Genomic DNA, 15,485 nt, shown 5'->3' with positions numbered 1-15,485 from the left:
CCTCTCTCTCTCCCACTCCAGCATCTTCCCTGAAAGAGCGGGGGACAGAGAGGGTTGGAAGGGCTTTTGGCAGACCCCCTTTTGTGTCATTGTTTAGTAACTTTTAGGTCGCAGAGTCTGCTCAGGCTTGCGCTGGGAGAACACGCAACCCAGATGCCTGGCCTTGTCGTGCCGAAACCTCCCTCCTCCTCCTCCTTCCCCTCTTATCTGGCCCCTTTTTGTGGCTTCCCCAGAGAGGAAGGGGAAGGCTGGCCTCTTCCCATTCATTCCACTGGTTGAACTGGTGATGCTCCAGTGAGGGCCTGGCCTGGCACATCATGGGCAGGATGGTTGCTGGGTCTGTGAACGCCTGCCTTGCGGAGCTGAGCTGACCCCTGCTTTCCGGCAATCTGTGGGTCCGGTGTGGTGGGGATCCGTTTTGTGGCACGATGGAGATGCTGAGGGAGTCTGTCCTGCATTTGGCCTTCCAGATGTCGACCTACAAGAGGGCAACCCTGGACGAGGAGGAGCTGGTGGACGCCATGGAGGGAGATGTCTATCCCAATGGGATCCAGGTAAGCGGGGTCCTTGGAGCATGGGAGGGGTCCTCCAGTTTTGAATGACCTAGAGGAGAGGTCAGCAGAAGCAAGAGTTTTATGACCATGTTCCAGTATGTAGCAAAATCTTGTAGCACCTTTGAGACTGAATGAAAGAAGTTGGCAGCATGAGCTTTCCTGGACTTAAGTCTACTTCCTCAGATGCACTGATCATGTTCCACTTATGGAAGGTGTTTTGGAAGGCATGGTCCTAGAAAAAGCAACTTCCCCCAGCTCTGGAAGGAAGGCATCCCTCTTTCTTCCAGTCTTTGGAAAGGCCTCTGCAAAGTTTGATATCTCCAGTGTTATGATTTTTGTTTTGCTGAATCCCAGATTTCCCAAAAGTGGCAATATGTTACACTGGATGGGATTTTTCAAAAGCTTAATTCCAGGGGCAAAAAAGCTATATGTTTGTCTTCTGCTCCTTAAAAGCAAAACCTCTGCATGCAGGGAATGACTGGGAAGGTTTCGTTGGTCCAGCTGACAGCGTTGAGGAACCTTCTCCATTCTTGGTCTGGTTCTGGGTGGGTTCTTCAACCAAAATGTGTGCCTCTTGAGGAGATATAATAATGTCCCCTTCCAGCATGAGAGGGTTAGAAATAAAACATTTTAAAAAACCAGAGCTGAGTGTAACTCTGTGGAGACAGACGCAGAGAGAGAGCGCGGACCAGGCATTGTATAAAGACATCTCTTGTGCAGGGAATGCAAGCTGGGGACAACTTGTTGCAAAGTCAGACAGGACTCCTTGGCTCCTGAGCCAAATGCCAGGCTTTCTCAGGGCCCTTGTGTGTCTCTCTGTGTGTTTGTGTGCTACCTCCTCTTTGGTCCTCTGCCCTGCTGCTGCTGCTGCTGCTGCTGCATTGAAGACTCAGAGGGCAATCTGGTGCAAACAGCCCAACTGTCAATCCCTCCCTGACTGGGAACAGATGCGCTGGTTGTGCTGGAAAGAATTATTTGCTGGTTCTTGAACAGTGGGAAAGAGAGAGAGAGAGACTCACAACCTGTTCTTGTCAAATGGCACAAAGTCACTAAAAAGAGACTCATAAAGCCTTAGCGCTGGAAGGGGTTCCCAAGGACCATGCAATCGAACCACCTGCCATGCATTCCTGAAAGATGCCCATCCAACCCCTGTTGAAAGACCTCCAAAGAAGGACCCAGTTATACATCCATCTCCTTTCCCCCTTTCTCCTTCTTTTGTTTCTCGTAGTGCCTTTGCTAGGAAAACTTGTTTTCCACCACTTCGATGTTTGCCTTGCTGGCCCAGTCCTCTCTCTTGCAACCCAACCTTTATCCCCTATGGAAAAAAGGAGCACTTATTTAATTCTTCCTCCTCCTTCAAGCAAAGATGCAAAAAGGCAACCCAGACTCCTCCTTTGATAAAGAAGAAGGGAGCTGTTTGTTCCCAGGTGCCTTTTGTGATTCAGCCTCTTGGCTGGTCTTAGTTTTTCCGTTTTGGACCCAGGGCCAAGCCTAGCCGGGATGCTAAAAAAACACTCGCTCTTCCTCTTGAAAACTAAGTATTTATGTAATGCCCTGAGTTTGCAACCTGGTGTCAAATATACACAGCAGAGGAGCTAATGTGACAATAGTTGGACTCTGAATGAAGCCAAAGCTGAAAAACTGGGAATGGCAGGATGAGTGATTTTGGGAAAGCGACATGAATGAACGGCTAGGAACCCAAATAGCCCCAATGGGGCCGGAGCAGGATCAAAATTAATGGGTTTTTGAATCCGAAGGCTTTCTGGGAAGGAGCCAGGAACTTCCCTCTTGATTTGTTTCAGACCCTAAATTCCCTTCCGATTTTTACTGGCAGCAGAGGCCAGAGTTGGTCTGGCTCCGTTTCATCCAGGACCCATTTATTTCTGTCTTTCTATCTGCAAAACCCTCCTCAAGCACCAGATTTCAAATGGGTCGGTTCTCTTCCTCTCCACTTTCTTCCCTGTCCAGATTTCACCACCATAGATAGAAATAGGACATATAATGGCATGGACAATTCCTAACTTCAGTATGTAGGATACTACGACTTAATAAACTCCCTCATTCCTTCATAGCTGCCCTTCCAAGTCTTCTTCTGATTTCTTGAGGTATTTGCACATAAATACTTGTGTTTTTTCTGCATAGAAAACATGTTTTTCTTCTGTGCACAAAACACATTTCCCTGGGCAGACAAGAGTGTATTCCATGCAAAATACATTTTTCCTTACAGGAAATGTCTTCTACTTAAAAACATGTATTTAAAAAAAAGATCAGGGGGAAAAGTGTATTTCTGCAGAGAGGACTCTTTAACCAAAGAAGCATGAAGCAAGCGCCTCTATTGTTCCTGTCAGGATTTCCTGAGCATTGGCAAATTCCTTTCTCCGTCAAGATGAGTCATGGCCAATGTCCTTTCCACTGAACCAAGTTCTGATAGCCTTTTTCCATCCTTCTCTGTGGCTCCCCGGGTGTTGTGCCTTGGCCTTCAGCTCCCATCATCCCCCGCCATGGGTCTCGCTGGCTGAAGATCATGGGAATTGCAGTCCCATATTGAGAGATACCTTTCACAGGTATCTGAAGGGATGCCATACAGAAGCAGGAGCCAGATGTTTGACAGTGTAAGAGAGCGGTGGGCATCTTTTGGGAGTCCTTATTGTATTCTTGCATGGCCATAACCTTTTGGGATCCCTTTCTTGATTCTGTGACTGCCTTCCTTTGACATCCTGGGTTTTTCAGTCTTCCTCTCTCCTTGTTCCTCCCTTCCGCAGGTGAATTTCCGAGGGCCGGCGAGTGGCAAGAACTGCTGGTCGCAGCGGACGCAGACCGAGAAGCGGCTCCTGGCGTTGACGGCGGTCCTGTTGGTCAGCCTCCTGGCCTGCAGCCTGGCCCTCTTCTTCCAGTACCGATCCAGTGAGTCCATTAGCCTGAGCTCGCTCTGAGTCATGTCCATCTAACCCCTGCCATCTTTATTTGCACACTCTTTAACCCATTTCTGTGTATGTTTGTGAAAGCTGGACAGGGAAGAAAATGGACAGGAAGAGGGCCAACTAATTTGAAAGCTCTCTTTCTTTTATAGTGGCGTCTGTGTGGTGGCATCTCCATCATCCCCAACTCACCCCTTCCATTGCACTCTTTCTCCCCAGGGCCATGTCTGACCGAAGCCTGCATCACAGTGACCAGCTCCATCCTGAGCTCCCTGGACCGTTCGGTGGATCCCTGTGAGGACTTCTTTGGCTACGCCTGCGGAGGATGGATCAAGGCAAACCCCATCCCCGACGGCCATTCCCGCTGGGGCACCTTCAACAAGCTCTGGGAACACAACCAGGCCACCCTTAAGCACCTCCTGGGTGAGTAGACAGATGGACGGATGGATGGAAACCAGGTCTGGGCCAGGGCTGGGTAGCCATTCCAGGCAGGGCTCCCTGTTCTGCTTGGAAAAGTCGCTTCTCCTTGGAATGCAGCGCCCAGAATCCTGGGACCCATCCCAGGGTCCCTGCATCCCACCCAGCATGGCAGTTTCTGGCATGCTTTGGTCAGCGGAGGAGGGAGTGCCATGCCACACAAGAAAGGCACACTGCTCCCAAACAGAATCACCATTTATGAAACCAAGCTCAAGGGCATGTAAACATGGGGAGGAACAGTCCTGCTCATGTAAAGCCAAAGTCCAATGCTGAAAAGTAGTGGAAACAGTCAACAATGCAGGTGAGAACATGCACAGCGGCAGAAAAAACAGTCTTGCCTGCAAACCCTTATGTTGCACAGACTGTTGGTAAACCTTGATGACAAAGGCCCTTTGTAGGTAGCTGCCATCTGTACTCTGGAGATGAGTGAGAAAGGAGTAACTCTGGAGGATAGCACCTGAGAGTACCAGGACAAAGAAAGAGTATGGCAAGAGCAAGAACAGTAGCTGTAGCAGTTAAAGCAATGTAATGTTTAGCAATGAACTAAGTAGCAGGTGAAGAACTAAAGTCAAGGGGAAAACCTCTAACCAAGGCAGCACAGGTCTGTTGGCAATGGAGATTAATGCAAAAGCTATCCAGCAAGCATGAGAGCAGAAGAAGCTGGCCACTGTAAGTGGCTATAGCAATAGCAGGCAAATACCAAAACCAGAAGGTATGGTATACAAACGCTCTCTCATCTATAAATGCACACCAACCTGAATGGCAATAGACTTGTAGCAATGTAAGGCACCGGTTATAAACTGGTGATGTGGCTGGCAGGCATGATGGGCTTGACGATATCAAACTAGTGCCTTAGGGGAGATACCATACCAGGGACTATAGGAATATCTTCTACCACATCAGAGAGCGATTGGAACGCAACGCAAGTATACAGTGACAATACCAACACATTTAAAAGTTCTGGCAAAATGGTGGGCTATAGACAAGAACCTGGGCAAAGGGATCCTGTTGCACACAGGCTCACAAGTGGAAATCACGACCGATGCCAGCGTACAGTATTCCCTTGTCGGCAAATGAACACATTAAAGGATTTATATGTGGAGCAAATTTGTCAAGTTACCCAACTTTACATAGATTTTCTACTTGGCCTCTAAATCTGGTATTAAATGCTTTAACAAAAGATGCATTTGAACCTTTAAAGAAGGCAAGTTTGCAGTGTTTGTCTTCCCAGGTCACTTTCTTAATGGCCATAACATCTGCTAGACGGGTTTCAGAATTGGCTGCACTATCCATTAACACACGTTTATGTAGTTTCAAACAGGACAGATTGGTTTTACACATGGATCCAACTTTGCTTCCTAAATGTTTTTGGAATAAACACAGGAATGACACTTACCTACATTCTGCCGAAACCCACGTCATCCGCTGGGAAGAAGCGGCGCACGCCGGACGCCGCGAGAGCTGTGAAAATAGGCATAGAAAGAATGAAACAATTCAGGCTTTATTCGGAAATTCAGGCAATAGGCATTATTCACAGAATTATGTTACTTTCTGATATGCTGCCTTTCTCCCAATATAGGGACTCACTGTCTTTATCCACAACCTTCCCATACGCAACAAACAAACAAACAGATTCACAGAAGGCTAGGAAATAGATGGAGGGAGAAGCAAGGAGCGTAAGCAGAAATAAGCTGGGAAAGGGTGCAGGACGTTGCACATTACGTCCGTTGTGTTATTTAAGTGCGCGGTTCTCTCAGAGAAACCGCAGCGCTGCTCTTGAAATATGGAGGACGGCGTTAGAAAGGAATACCCCCAAAGCGCAGAGCGATCAGTGTTAAGGTCTGTCAGGGAAATGGGTCTCTGAAGAGTTCCTCTTGAAGATGCTGCTTCTGCAGCAGATAAAAGGAACCAAAGATGGCCGAAAGGCAGTTGGGGAAGTGGGCGGGGCTTCTGCCAAAACGCTTCTCAGCGTTCTAGAAGGTTCCGGAGGGCTCTATGCAGAATGGCCCACTTGCGCATGTTTGCAGAGACCGCAAAGGAGAAGGAATATGGGCCGTCCTCATGAAAACTAAGCCAACCTGGTGAAAGGCCTCTTTCCCTAAGGAGCAAGGCCACTTTCCAAACTGCTTTTTTTAACATAAGCTTTATTAATTTCAAAACAACACAACTTTTAAGAGGATGCAAATGCAGACACACATACGAAACACACTACTAGACGCGTATTAAAAGCAATAGAAACTATTCAGTACATCTACATAGACATACAAAGATATCTTCTCCAAGTCTTTACACTTTCTTTCTTTCTTCCCTCGTCTCTCCTTCCTTCTGTAGAGAGGAGGAAGAAGGTGGAAGAAGGCTGTACCCTTCTCCCTCCATATTGGCCAGGGACAGGGGCACAAGGCCCCCCCCGTGGATATGGGGAAAGCGCAAATAACAAAACCCACCATGTTTTTACCTGAGAGGACGCCTCTCTAGGGATCTCTAGGTCCTCCAGGGCAACTCTGTGGTCAAGGTCCAACTGACCACAGAACTGGGCTGCTTTTTAAAAATGGCCTTTACTCGCTGGTGAGAAGGCGGCCATAGAGAGGGAACCACCCTGGCCTCCCTTTAATTCTCCCAAGGCCCCTGGGTCCAGCTACCCTGCTTCCCTTTGGAGAGGAATGGCTACACAAAATGCATCTGTGCACACACACAAAGACACACACACAAACACACCCGCCATCCCCGCTGGTGTTGCTTTCCCTGCCAGCCCTCTCCCTTGGGGCCAAGGGCCTTTTGTTCACCTTATCTCTCCATTTTTCCAGCCCAGACAAGCAGACTCTGTTGGGTTTCCCTGCGGTGCTGGTTGTGTGTGTGTTTGTGTATTTGTGCGTGTGGCCTTTTCCCTCCGCCTCCGGCTTCCTTCTTTTTGGCCTCCCTCCTGCAGGACAAAAGACGCCCCTCCTGCCCTCGTCTTCTGTCCGTCCTCCTTTCCCAGGACATGCCCTACATTTCACCCTCCGGTCCAGGAGCATTTTGAGCATGACATAAGAAGCATGGATTTATATTTATAGGACTGTTTTTAGCTTTTCTTTGGTAATGCGCAACATTGTCCTTGAATGTCCTCCATTTGATGGTCCCTTGTCCTTTGTTGCGATGGGAGAAGCTGAAGAGCGGCACGAAAGCCATTGCAACCGTTTTCTCTCTCCTCCTCCCATCTTCCTCCTTCAGCCTCAGCTTAGTTGAACTTAAACTGAATTTAAAATGCAAAACCTGTTTGCGCTCGACTCCAAAGTGTCAAAGTCATTTGCTCTTAAAGGACGGAGAGGGTTCTGGGAGTGGCAGTCCAAAGCTAACGAAAGGCAGGGAGGAGGCCTTTGAGAAACGCAGCCTGGGCTCAACTGCTTTGTCCCCTTTTCCTTCCTAGAGAACGCCACGGCCAACGTGTCCAGCGAGGCCGAGCGCAAGGTCCAGCGCTACTACCAGTCCTGCATGAACGAGACCAAGATCGAGGAGCTGAAGGCCAAGCCCCTCAAGGACCGCATCCAGAAGGTACGCCAGCAAAGCCTTTCCCAAACAGGAGCCCTGTTTCCTCCTTCGTCATGAAGTCTCTTGCAATTAACCCCAAAGACATCCTTGTCAGAGACGAGTGCGGTTCAAGGCAGATCCTCTGCTGCCCCAGAAGCTAGGACCAGGTCTGGTGGCTTTAGGTCAGAGGAAGGTGGATTTCCATTGAACGTCAGAAGGAACGTCTTGGCGGTGAGAGCAGCTGGGCGATGGAAACGGTTGTCTGGAGAGGAAGCCAATGGTCTCCTTCTCTGGGTGTCTCCAAAAAAAGGATGCTCTAGCTGGAGATGAACAGGAGGTCCACCTGTCCCTGTCCAAGCAAGCCCTAGGAGTGGTTGCCTTTAGGTCAGCCGGTCAGTCAGTCATAGTTTATTACGGTCCACCCAAGATTTCGGCAGTTGGTCAAGATATTCTCAAAATTCCCCACAACAAAATTCCCCGCAGCAAAACAAGAGGAGAGCAATTGCTGAATATAACTCTAACTGTCCTTTGGGTCACCATAAGTCGACCACAAGAAGACCCCTTTGCAATACTGAAATGAATGTGCGTTATTGTTGGGTGTCTCTGGGTTCCTCTGGTCCCTTTTATTCTGCAACTGTGGGGTTTTGGGTGATGCGCGGTGTGCAGTTTTATCTGTGGCTTCCTCACTCCCCCTTTTCCTTTTCCTCTTCCTCTCACAGCTTGGGGGCTGGAATATCAGCGGTCCCTGGGAGGGGTCCGACTTCAACAAGACCCTTCTGGAGGCAATGGCCCACCACCACGTCTCCCCCTTCTTTGCCCTATATGTGAACGCCGACTCCAAGAACTCCAGCTGCAACATCATCCAGGTGGGAGAAGGAGAGGAGGAAGGAGGAACAACATCACACTCCTCTCTCTCTCTCTGTGTGTGTGCTTTTATGCATGTGTCAGATTTGTGCAAATTGCATTTGTGCCTGAAAGACTGCATCTCCCTACACAAACAAATCCCCCCAAATCTATAGGGCTTTGGCTCGGACTATCTGGAAGCCCATATCCCCCTTTATCAGCCTGCCCCAGATCTTCTTGATGGCTGCTCCCAAACTGTTCCTTTTTCTTCAACTACAGCTTCCCGATTTGCCTCCATCCAGCTGTAACCCAAAGTAAAGGCTGCATCTGCCCTGCAGAATTAATGGAGTGACACCGCTTTGCCTGCCATGGCTCCATGCTGTGGAATCGTGGGACTTTCACAGCATGGAGTTTTCTGGGAAATTCATAGCATGGAAATTTGGGGGACTTTCATAGCATGGAGCATGGAATTCTGTAGTTTTGGTGAGCTATGATGCCACAATAAACTACAAACCCCAGTATTGCATAGCATTGAGCCTTGGCAGCAAAAGCCAGATTTCAGACTGGATTATTTCTGCAGTGGAGATGCAGCCAAAGGAACTGGGGTTGATCCAGGCTTATGGACTTCCATTTCTGCAGCAAAAAGGTGCCTTGTGACAAAACCACTTTGCATTGTGTTACTGTGTGCTTATTCCTTTTCTATGTTCCTCTCCAGATTGACCAGCCAGGATTGGGCCTGCCTTCCAGAGATTTTTATCTCAATAAGACACAGAATGAGAAGGTAAGCGCTGGACTCCTTTGTGTTAAAACTCTGCTGCTTTTATGAGAACGGGAGGCATCACCTCCTCTTCTTCCTCTTCCTCTTATTCACCTAGAGTCATAGAGTCATACAGCCGGAAGGGAACCCAAGGGTCCTAAGAGTGTAGGAATCCCTACAGCTTCCCCTAACTCTTGGCTGACTGCCGCCATCCTTTCCTCTCTCTGAGAACCCAAATGGGTCGCTTCATCTCTGGCGCGGCCAAAACACATTACAGTTAGCGAGACGTTTGGAGGGAATGAGCCCTGGCACAGCTAATGACACAAATATGTAGGAAGAAACGTGCCTGCATAGGGAATGGCTTTACTCTAAATATGTAGCCCAGGAGGGTTGTGGGGTGGTTTTGATTCTGTATATTTTATCTCTCCACAAATCAGCCTTGAGCCTTGCAAAGCCTTGCAAAGCTGTGGATTTTGCCTTGTGAAGACCGTCAGATGGCTGTCCCAAGGTGGCTGGTTTTGTCAAGTCTTGCCTGGCAGTTTCTTAAACGCCCCCTTCCCCAACTGGTTTAATAAGGCCTCCTCTCCCTCTCCTGCTCCTTCTCCTCCTCTCATGTCCCAGGTGCTGACAGGGTACCTGGACTTCATGGTGGAGCTGGGGATGCTGGTCGGCGGGCAGGACGAGGCTGGCACCCGGAGGCAGATGCAGGAGCTCCTGGATTTCGAGACCACCCTGGCCAACATCTCCACCCCCCTGGAGAAGCGCCGGGACGAGGAGCAGATCTACCACAAGATCACCGCCGGGGAGATGAAGGTGAGGAAGGAAGGAAGGAAGGAAGGAAGGAAGGAAGGAAGGAAGGAAGGAAGGAAAGGCAGGCAAGGCAAGGCAAGGCAAGGCAAGGCAAGGCAAGTGTCATGCCTCCAGAGCATCTTTGATGCTCTTGAGACATACATTTAGTTAAGATTATATTAGGTTTTGTATGTATTAGTTTAGAAGGGAAAATAGAGATCTACAGCTTTAAGAAAGACCAGGATTGTGGGAAATCCCAGGGTCTCTTACTGTCTCCCTCTAGCTAAGTTTCAGTCTGTAGTAAGATTTCAGCCAAGTCAGACCTGGAGAAGAGAGTATTTTCCTTTGACCAAAAGCTAAGTCCACAAAGGAAGAAAGATAGAATCCACCAAGAAGAGAGCAAGGTATTTAGGAAGGACTATTGAAAAAAAAGAAATCAGTTTTGTGTTTTTTGTGTTATAACCAGTAAAGCTTTTGGAAACGTAAGAAATGTGTGGACAAGTCTTTTGCTCTGGCTGTCTTCCCGAGAGCCAGAGGCCTTACTACACCCAAAGTCCATAGCATCGCTCTTGGGACAAAACAGCAAGGCAAGGCAAGGCAAAGGAAGGGAAGGGAAAACAGACATATTAGAGAAGAGAAGGGAAAGAAAATGGAAGGAAGGGAAAGGGAAGGGAGCCAGCCAGGGATGTCAGCCAAGAGCCAACAGTCTGACTGGTCTCATATTGGCACAACTCTGGGTTGTTACTTTTGGAGGGACTACAGCCCTGAAGGCACCAGATCCCTTCTGATCTTGGAAGCTAAGCATCCCTGGTTAATATTTGGATGGGAGACCGCCAAGGAATCCCAGGTGCTGAAGGCTCCATTCCAGAAGAAGGAGCTGGCAAAAGGATCCCTTGCCTAAGAAAACCCTGTGAGAAATTCATGGGGTCACCTTAAGTCCAGAGGCGCCTTGAAGGCACAGACACCCATAGAGACACACACAACCCTCCCAAGGAGTTGTGCTTCCAGCATCCCTTGGTTTCCCTCAGACTTGGGGACACCCGGATCGGCCATTGTGAGAAATGTTCTCTCTTTATGGAAATCCGTTCTTGGTTTCTTTTTTTGGCATGAGTCAATAGCTCTGGATCTGTTTTAATCATTTCACAATTTTCTGTATTGGCAGCGAACTCTGGCAATTTGGCCTCTTCTTGTCCCCAAATCCTCAAAATATGGAATTTGTTTTGCATCTTGTCTCTATAAAAGGAAAAGCTTTCCATCCTTAAAATAGGGAACATCCCTTATAATAAGGGACAACCACTAATCCTGTAAGGGACAAGTTTTCCAGCCTTCAAATGAAGAACATTGCTTATAATAAGGGACGCCTCCGAGTCTTTGCCCTAAAATAAGGGACGACATCCTTTATAGTTAAGGACACTTCCTAGTCCTATAAGGGACACTTTCCTTTTTAATAAGGGACGCCTGGCAGCCCTCCTCTGAACACACTTGGATGGAATTCAAAACATTTAGAATTCCCCCTCTTAATTTCATTTATTTATTCATTTGCAATTCAACAAAAGTAAAGCAAGAACAGGACTAGCCAATTGGCCTTCATGCTGGTGGTTATGATATCCAACATTTTTGGAAGCAATTCAAAGGAGTCTTTGCATAATGAAGCAGACATCCTTGCTTTTAAGGCTGGAGCAGAATTTGCTGCCAAGCCAGCCTTGACTTACCAAGAATAACTCTTGTAATCCATTTTGCCCCCTCCCCAAAGAGCCTGGCCCCTGCGGTGGACTGGATGCCCCTCCTGAACGCCGTCTTCTACCCGGTGGAGATCAACGAGTCGGAGCCGGTGGTGGTCTACGCCAAGGAATACCTCGAACAAGTCTCCTACCTCATCCTCAACACTGACGCGCGGTGAGTGTAGGTGGGTCCGAGGACAAGGCTTTCGACCTTCCTTGGCTGCATCTGCACTGCAGAATTAATGCACTTTGACGCTGCTTTACATGCCATGACTCCATCCTGTGAACATCCTGGGATTTGTCCTTAGCTGCAGCCCCAAAGCTCTCTGATAGAGAAGGCTAAATATCTCCCAAAACAACAGATTCCAGGGTTCCATAGCATTGAGCCATGGCAGTTAAAGTGGTATGAAACTGCTTTAATTCTGCACCATTTCACTATTCCATTGTATTTCATGGGACTTAAGCATCCACAGATTTTGGCATCCACGGGGCCCTGGAACCAAACCCCAATAGATACCAAGGGACCACTGTAATATTAGTATTAATATTAATAACCTATTGCATTTAATGGGGCTTGAGCAGCCATGGCTTTGGGTACCCATGGGGTCCACCGTATTGTTTTGCCTTTTTTGTTTTCACTTGTGTCATAAGCTTGTTTGGGGCTCCATATTTGGAGAAAAGTGGGCTATAAGTTATATGAGTCAATGAAACAATTAATTAATGAGTACATTAATGTCTTTCCACGCACCTTTGGGGATCGCAGCATCTTGCACAATTACGTGGTCTGGCAGCTGGTGAGGAAAGGGGCCGCCTTGCTGGACGAGCGTTTCCAAGACGCGGAGGAGAAGTTCCTGGAGGTCATGTACGGGTCCAAGAAGGTGAGGGCAGATGGAGGGCAGCGGGTCCCACGGTCCTGGACCACTGGCCACACAAGATGGACGATGCCAGGCTCGGGAACAGCTGAGGCTGCAAAATGCTAGCCATTGAAATGCTAGCCATGAGCTGGAGGGTGCACCGACCCTGTAGAAATAATGCAGTTGGACACCACTTAGAAAAAATTATTACAATTAAACAACACCTAATTAGACTTAAAAATCAAACGTTATACAGAAATCTTTTCAACACTACGACAAAGTGCACCCAGGACCATTTAATTAATCCATTTTCCAAAAGTGCAATGTCTCTTGTGGAGGCATACACTCCCTTTATTTCTTCTAAAAACATACTCTATAAGCTTATCCCATACCTCTTCAAAACCATTCCTCTTCCATAATCCTTTTTGAACTCTGAAGTCTACCTGTTAATTTATCCTTAATAGCAATGTCAAGCAATTGCCAAGAAAACCCTAGGATAGGTTTGTCTTAGAGTCACCATAAGCTGGAAACAACTTGAAGGTGCACAACAACAGCAACAAGCTCCATCCTATGAAATCTTGGGATCTGTGGTTTTACAAAGCCCCTAGCCTTCTCTACCAAAGAGTGCTGGTGCCCCACAGAACAACAAATCCCAGGGTTCTGTGGGGTGGAGCCAGGGCAGTTAAAGCGGTGTCAAAACTGCATTCGTTCTGCAGCGTCGATGCAGCCTTCGTGGCAAAACCAAGTGAGCAGATTTTGTGCTAAGGTTGTGCCACATCTCACAGACCCCCAAGAGACACTGAGACCCCCATTTTCTAACCAAGACCAACCCCTCCCCAAATGTCCGGCTGTTCTTTCAAGCCCTTGAGTTATGCCTGCCTAAAGGTAAACGGAAACCTGTGCCCTTGTCCCCTCCAGACCTGCCTCCCTCGCTGGAAGTACTGCATCAGCGACATAGACAACAACCTCGGCTTTGCCCTGGGCGCCATGTTTGTCAGAGCCACTTACGCCGAAGACAGCAAAGCCGCCGTGAGTCTCCTTCCCTCCCTTCCCTTCCTCCCCACCTGCCTCAGTTTCCCTCATGGCTTAAAGACAAGGGTGCCATCTCTCCTTGCCACCTCCTGTGATGCCCCTGAGTTATGCTTTCTATTTCCCTGAAAGTTTTGTCAGACTTTGCCCCTGGGGTTTGCAGTTTGGGGGTGGCCAGAGTGCCACCGCAAACTATAAATCCCAAGGTTGTTGCTGCACCACCCTTCCTCCTGGCTATGGCTGTCCTTGCTCTTGCCAAAAGAGCGCCAGACCGCTTTCATGACCCTGCTTTCTCTGCCAGGCTGAAATGATGATTTCGGAGATCAAGAAAGCCTTTGAGGAGAGTTTGGCCGGCCTCCGCTGGATGGACGAAGAGACCCGGAAATCAGCCAAGGAGAAGGCCGACGCCATCTACGACATGATAGGGTACCCCAAGTTCATCATGGACCCCAAGGAGCTGGACAAAGTCTTCAACGACGTGAGTTGCTTGGAAGAAAATGCTCTGGTTTGGGGTCTGAACTTTAACAGGCATATTCTCTTTCCAAAGTTTGGAGTAAAACCCAGAGCAGATCCATACAAGTAGTGGAGGGAAGGAAGCGTTGGGAGGGAACGACAGCCCCGCTGGGCGGCCAACCAATTCAACTGATGTGATTCTTGCTTTTGGGCAGTATGACGCCGTCCCCGACCTCTACTACGAGAACGTCATGCAGTTCCTCAACTTTTCCGCCCGAGTGGCTGCTGACCAGCTCCGGAAACCCCCCAACCGCGACCAGTAAGTCCGGAGCGGCCAAAGTGCCTGCCTTTTATATACTTATACATTCACCTATATATTACACATTATAGTTTAAATCCCTTAATGGGAAGGGAAAGTCTGTAGAACGGCTGGGAAGCCACCAAATGTGGGTGTCATGGCGGAAGGGCATCTGGCATTGGCCAAGGAGGGCCATGTTGGGGCCAGATCAGCCTGGACTTTAGTCCATCTGATTTAAGAGATATTTTAAATACAAACACACACGTCCATCTCTGCACTCTCCAAAAACAGAGTAAATGAGAAGTGATATAAGGATGGTATTGGCCAGATTTGATGGGAGTTTAGCAAGAGGAGGGTATTTTTGGAGAGGTCAGTTTTCGTTCTAGGACTCTGAGAGTCCAGGGTTCAAATCCTCACTCAGCAGTGCAAACCAACTGGGTGACTTTGGCCAAGTCATACTGTCTCAGCCTCAGAAGAAGGCCATGGTGGCCATCTTTTGCATCTTCCTTGCCCAAGAAAACCCTGTGAAAACCCTGGATCAAGGAGCCCTGGAGCCCCAGGCTTCTGCTTCCACTCCATTGCTGACAATGCCTTTTCTGTTCCTTAGCCTCTGCTGCCCCCTTGTGGGAAGTTCAATCATTGCAAGGACACCAGTTGTGAAATCCATGAAAGTCGAAGGCTTTCACGGCCGTCATCCATAGTCTTTTCTGGGTTTTGGGGGTATGAAGCTGTGCTCTAGAAGACTTTATTCCTTATGGAATAAGGAATACACTCTTCTAGAACACAGCCTCATAGCCTGAAAAACCCACAAAAAAACTACGCATGTGAACTCTTTTAATATCCGCAGGAGGATCTGGAATAGGGGCAGAGGGAGGCAGTTTTTTGGGATGGGGAGGCAAAGACAAAAACTGAGGGTCTCTGCCCAGGAAGGACCTCCTTGTGAGTGGTGTTGCAGGGGTTGCTTTTGACATCCATGTAACCACATTTTCTCCCTTTTTCTGCAGGTGGAGCATGACTCCTCCGACGGTGAACGCCTATTACTCCCCCACTAAGAATGAAATCGTCTTCCCAGCCGGGATCTTGCAGACCCCCTTCTACACCCGAAATTCCCCCAAGTACGAACGTAATGCTCTGCTTTTCTGGCACTAGATATTCAGCATTCGGGGAGAAAGACCCCGTCCTTACCTTTGCTCTTCTTCTCTTTTCCCCTTTATAGGGCCCTCAATTTTGGTGGGATCGGCGTAGTGGTGGGCCACGAATTGACTCACGCCTTTGACGATCAAGG

The 15,485-nt window shown here is 48.4% G+C and overlaps 2 protein-coding genes across 5 annotated transcripts in view; one reads left to right on the top strand and one right to left on the bottom strand.

Annotated features, from left to right (window-relative positions):
- The window catches only part of LOC149307592 (alkaline phosphatase, tissue-nonspecific isozyme-like), a 56,510-nt gene extending 44,108 nt beyond the window's left edge, over positions 1–12,402 (bottom strand). Inside the window, exons 1-2 of one of the 2 annotated variants that reach the window (XM_089537288.1) lie at positions 12,315–12,402; positions 5,346–5,410 (exon numbers count right to left, since the gene is read on the bottom strand). The gene's annotated coding sequence lies outside the window, so the exon portion shown is untranslated. Of the gene's footprint in view, positions 1–5,345; positions 5,411–5,759; positions 5,861–12,314 lie in introns of those variants that run through there. The other variant, XM_089537289.1, reaches the window with a different exon arrangement.
- LOC149307591 (endothelin-converting enzyme 1-like) overlaps positions 1–15,485 on the top strand; it is a 31,294-nt gene that overhangs the window by 13,564 nt on the left and 2,245 nt on the right. For 2 of the 3 annotated variants that reach the window (XM_089537282.1, XM_089537283.1), the window contains exons 2-15: positions 471–554; positions 3,317–3,458; positions 3,692–3,895; positions 7,356–7,480; positions 8,176–8,322; positions 9,015–9,080; positions 9,678–9,869; positions 11,599–11,741; positions 12,330–12,444; positions 13,339–13,449; positions 13,751–13,927; positions 14,118–14,221; positions 15,205–15,315; positions 15,417–15,484. In XM_089537282.1, coding sequence (XP_089393408.1) covers positions 471–554; positions 3,317–3,458; positions 3,692–3,895; positions 7,356–7,480; positions 8,176–8,322; positions 9,015–9,080; positions 9,678–9,869; positions 11,599–11,741; positions 12,330–12,444; positions 13,339–13,449; positions 13,751–13,927; positions 14,118–14,221; positions 15,205–15,315; positions 15,417–15,484 — 1,789 coding nt within the window. Of the gene's footprint in view, positions 1–137; positions 555–3,316; positions 3,459–3,691; positions 3,896–7,355; positions 7,481–8,175; positions 8,323–9,014; positions 9,081–9,677; positions 9,870–11,598; positions 11,742–12,329; positions 12,445–13,338; positions 13,450–13,750; positions 13,928–14,117; positions 14,222–15,204; positions 15,316–15,416; position 15,485 lie in introns of those variants that run through there. The other variant, XM_089537281.1, reaches the window with a different exon arrangement.

The sequence above is a fragment of the Sceloporus occidentalis genome, unplaced genomic scaffold (assembly GCF_023333645.1).
Source record: "Sceloporus occidentalis isolate IW3139 unplaced genomic scaffold, rSceOcc1.0.p SCAF_8, whole genome shotgun sequence".
Lineage (NCBI taxonomy): Eukaryota > Metazoa > Chordata > Lepidosauria > Squamata > Phrynosomatidae > Sceloporus > Sceloporus occidentalis.
Note: the sequence above shows the minus strand (reverse complement) of the source record. Positions and strands in the feature narration are given on the sequence as shown.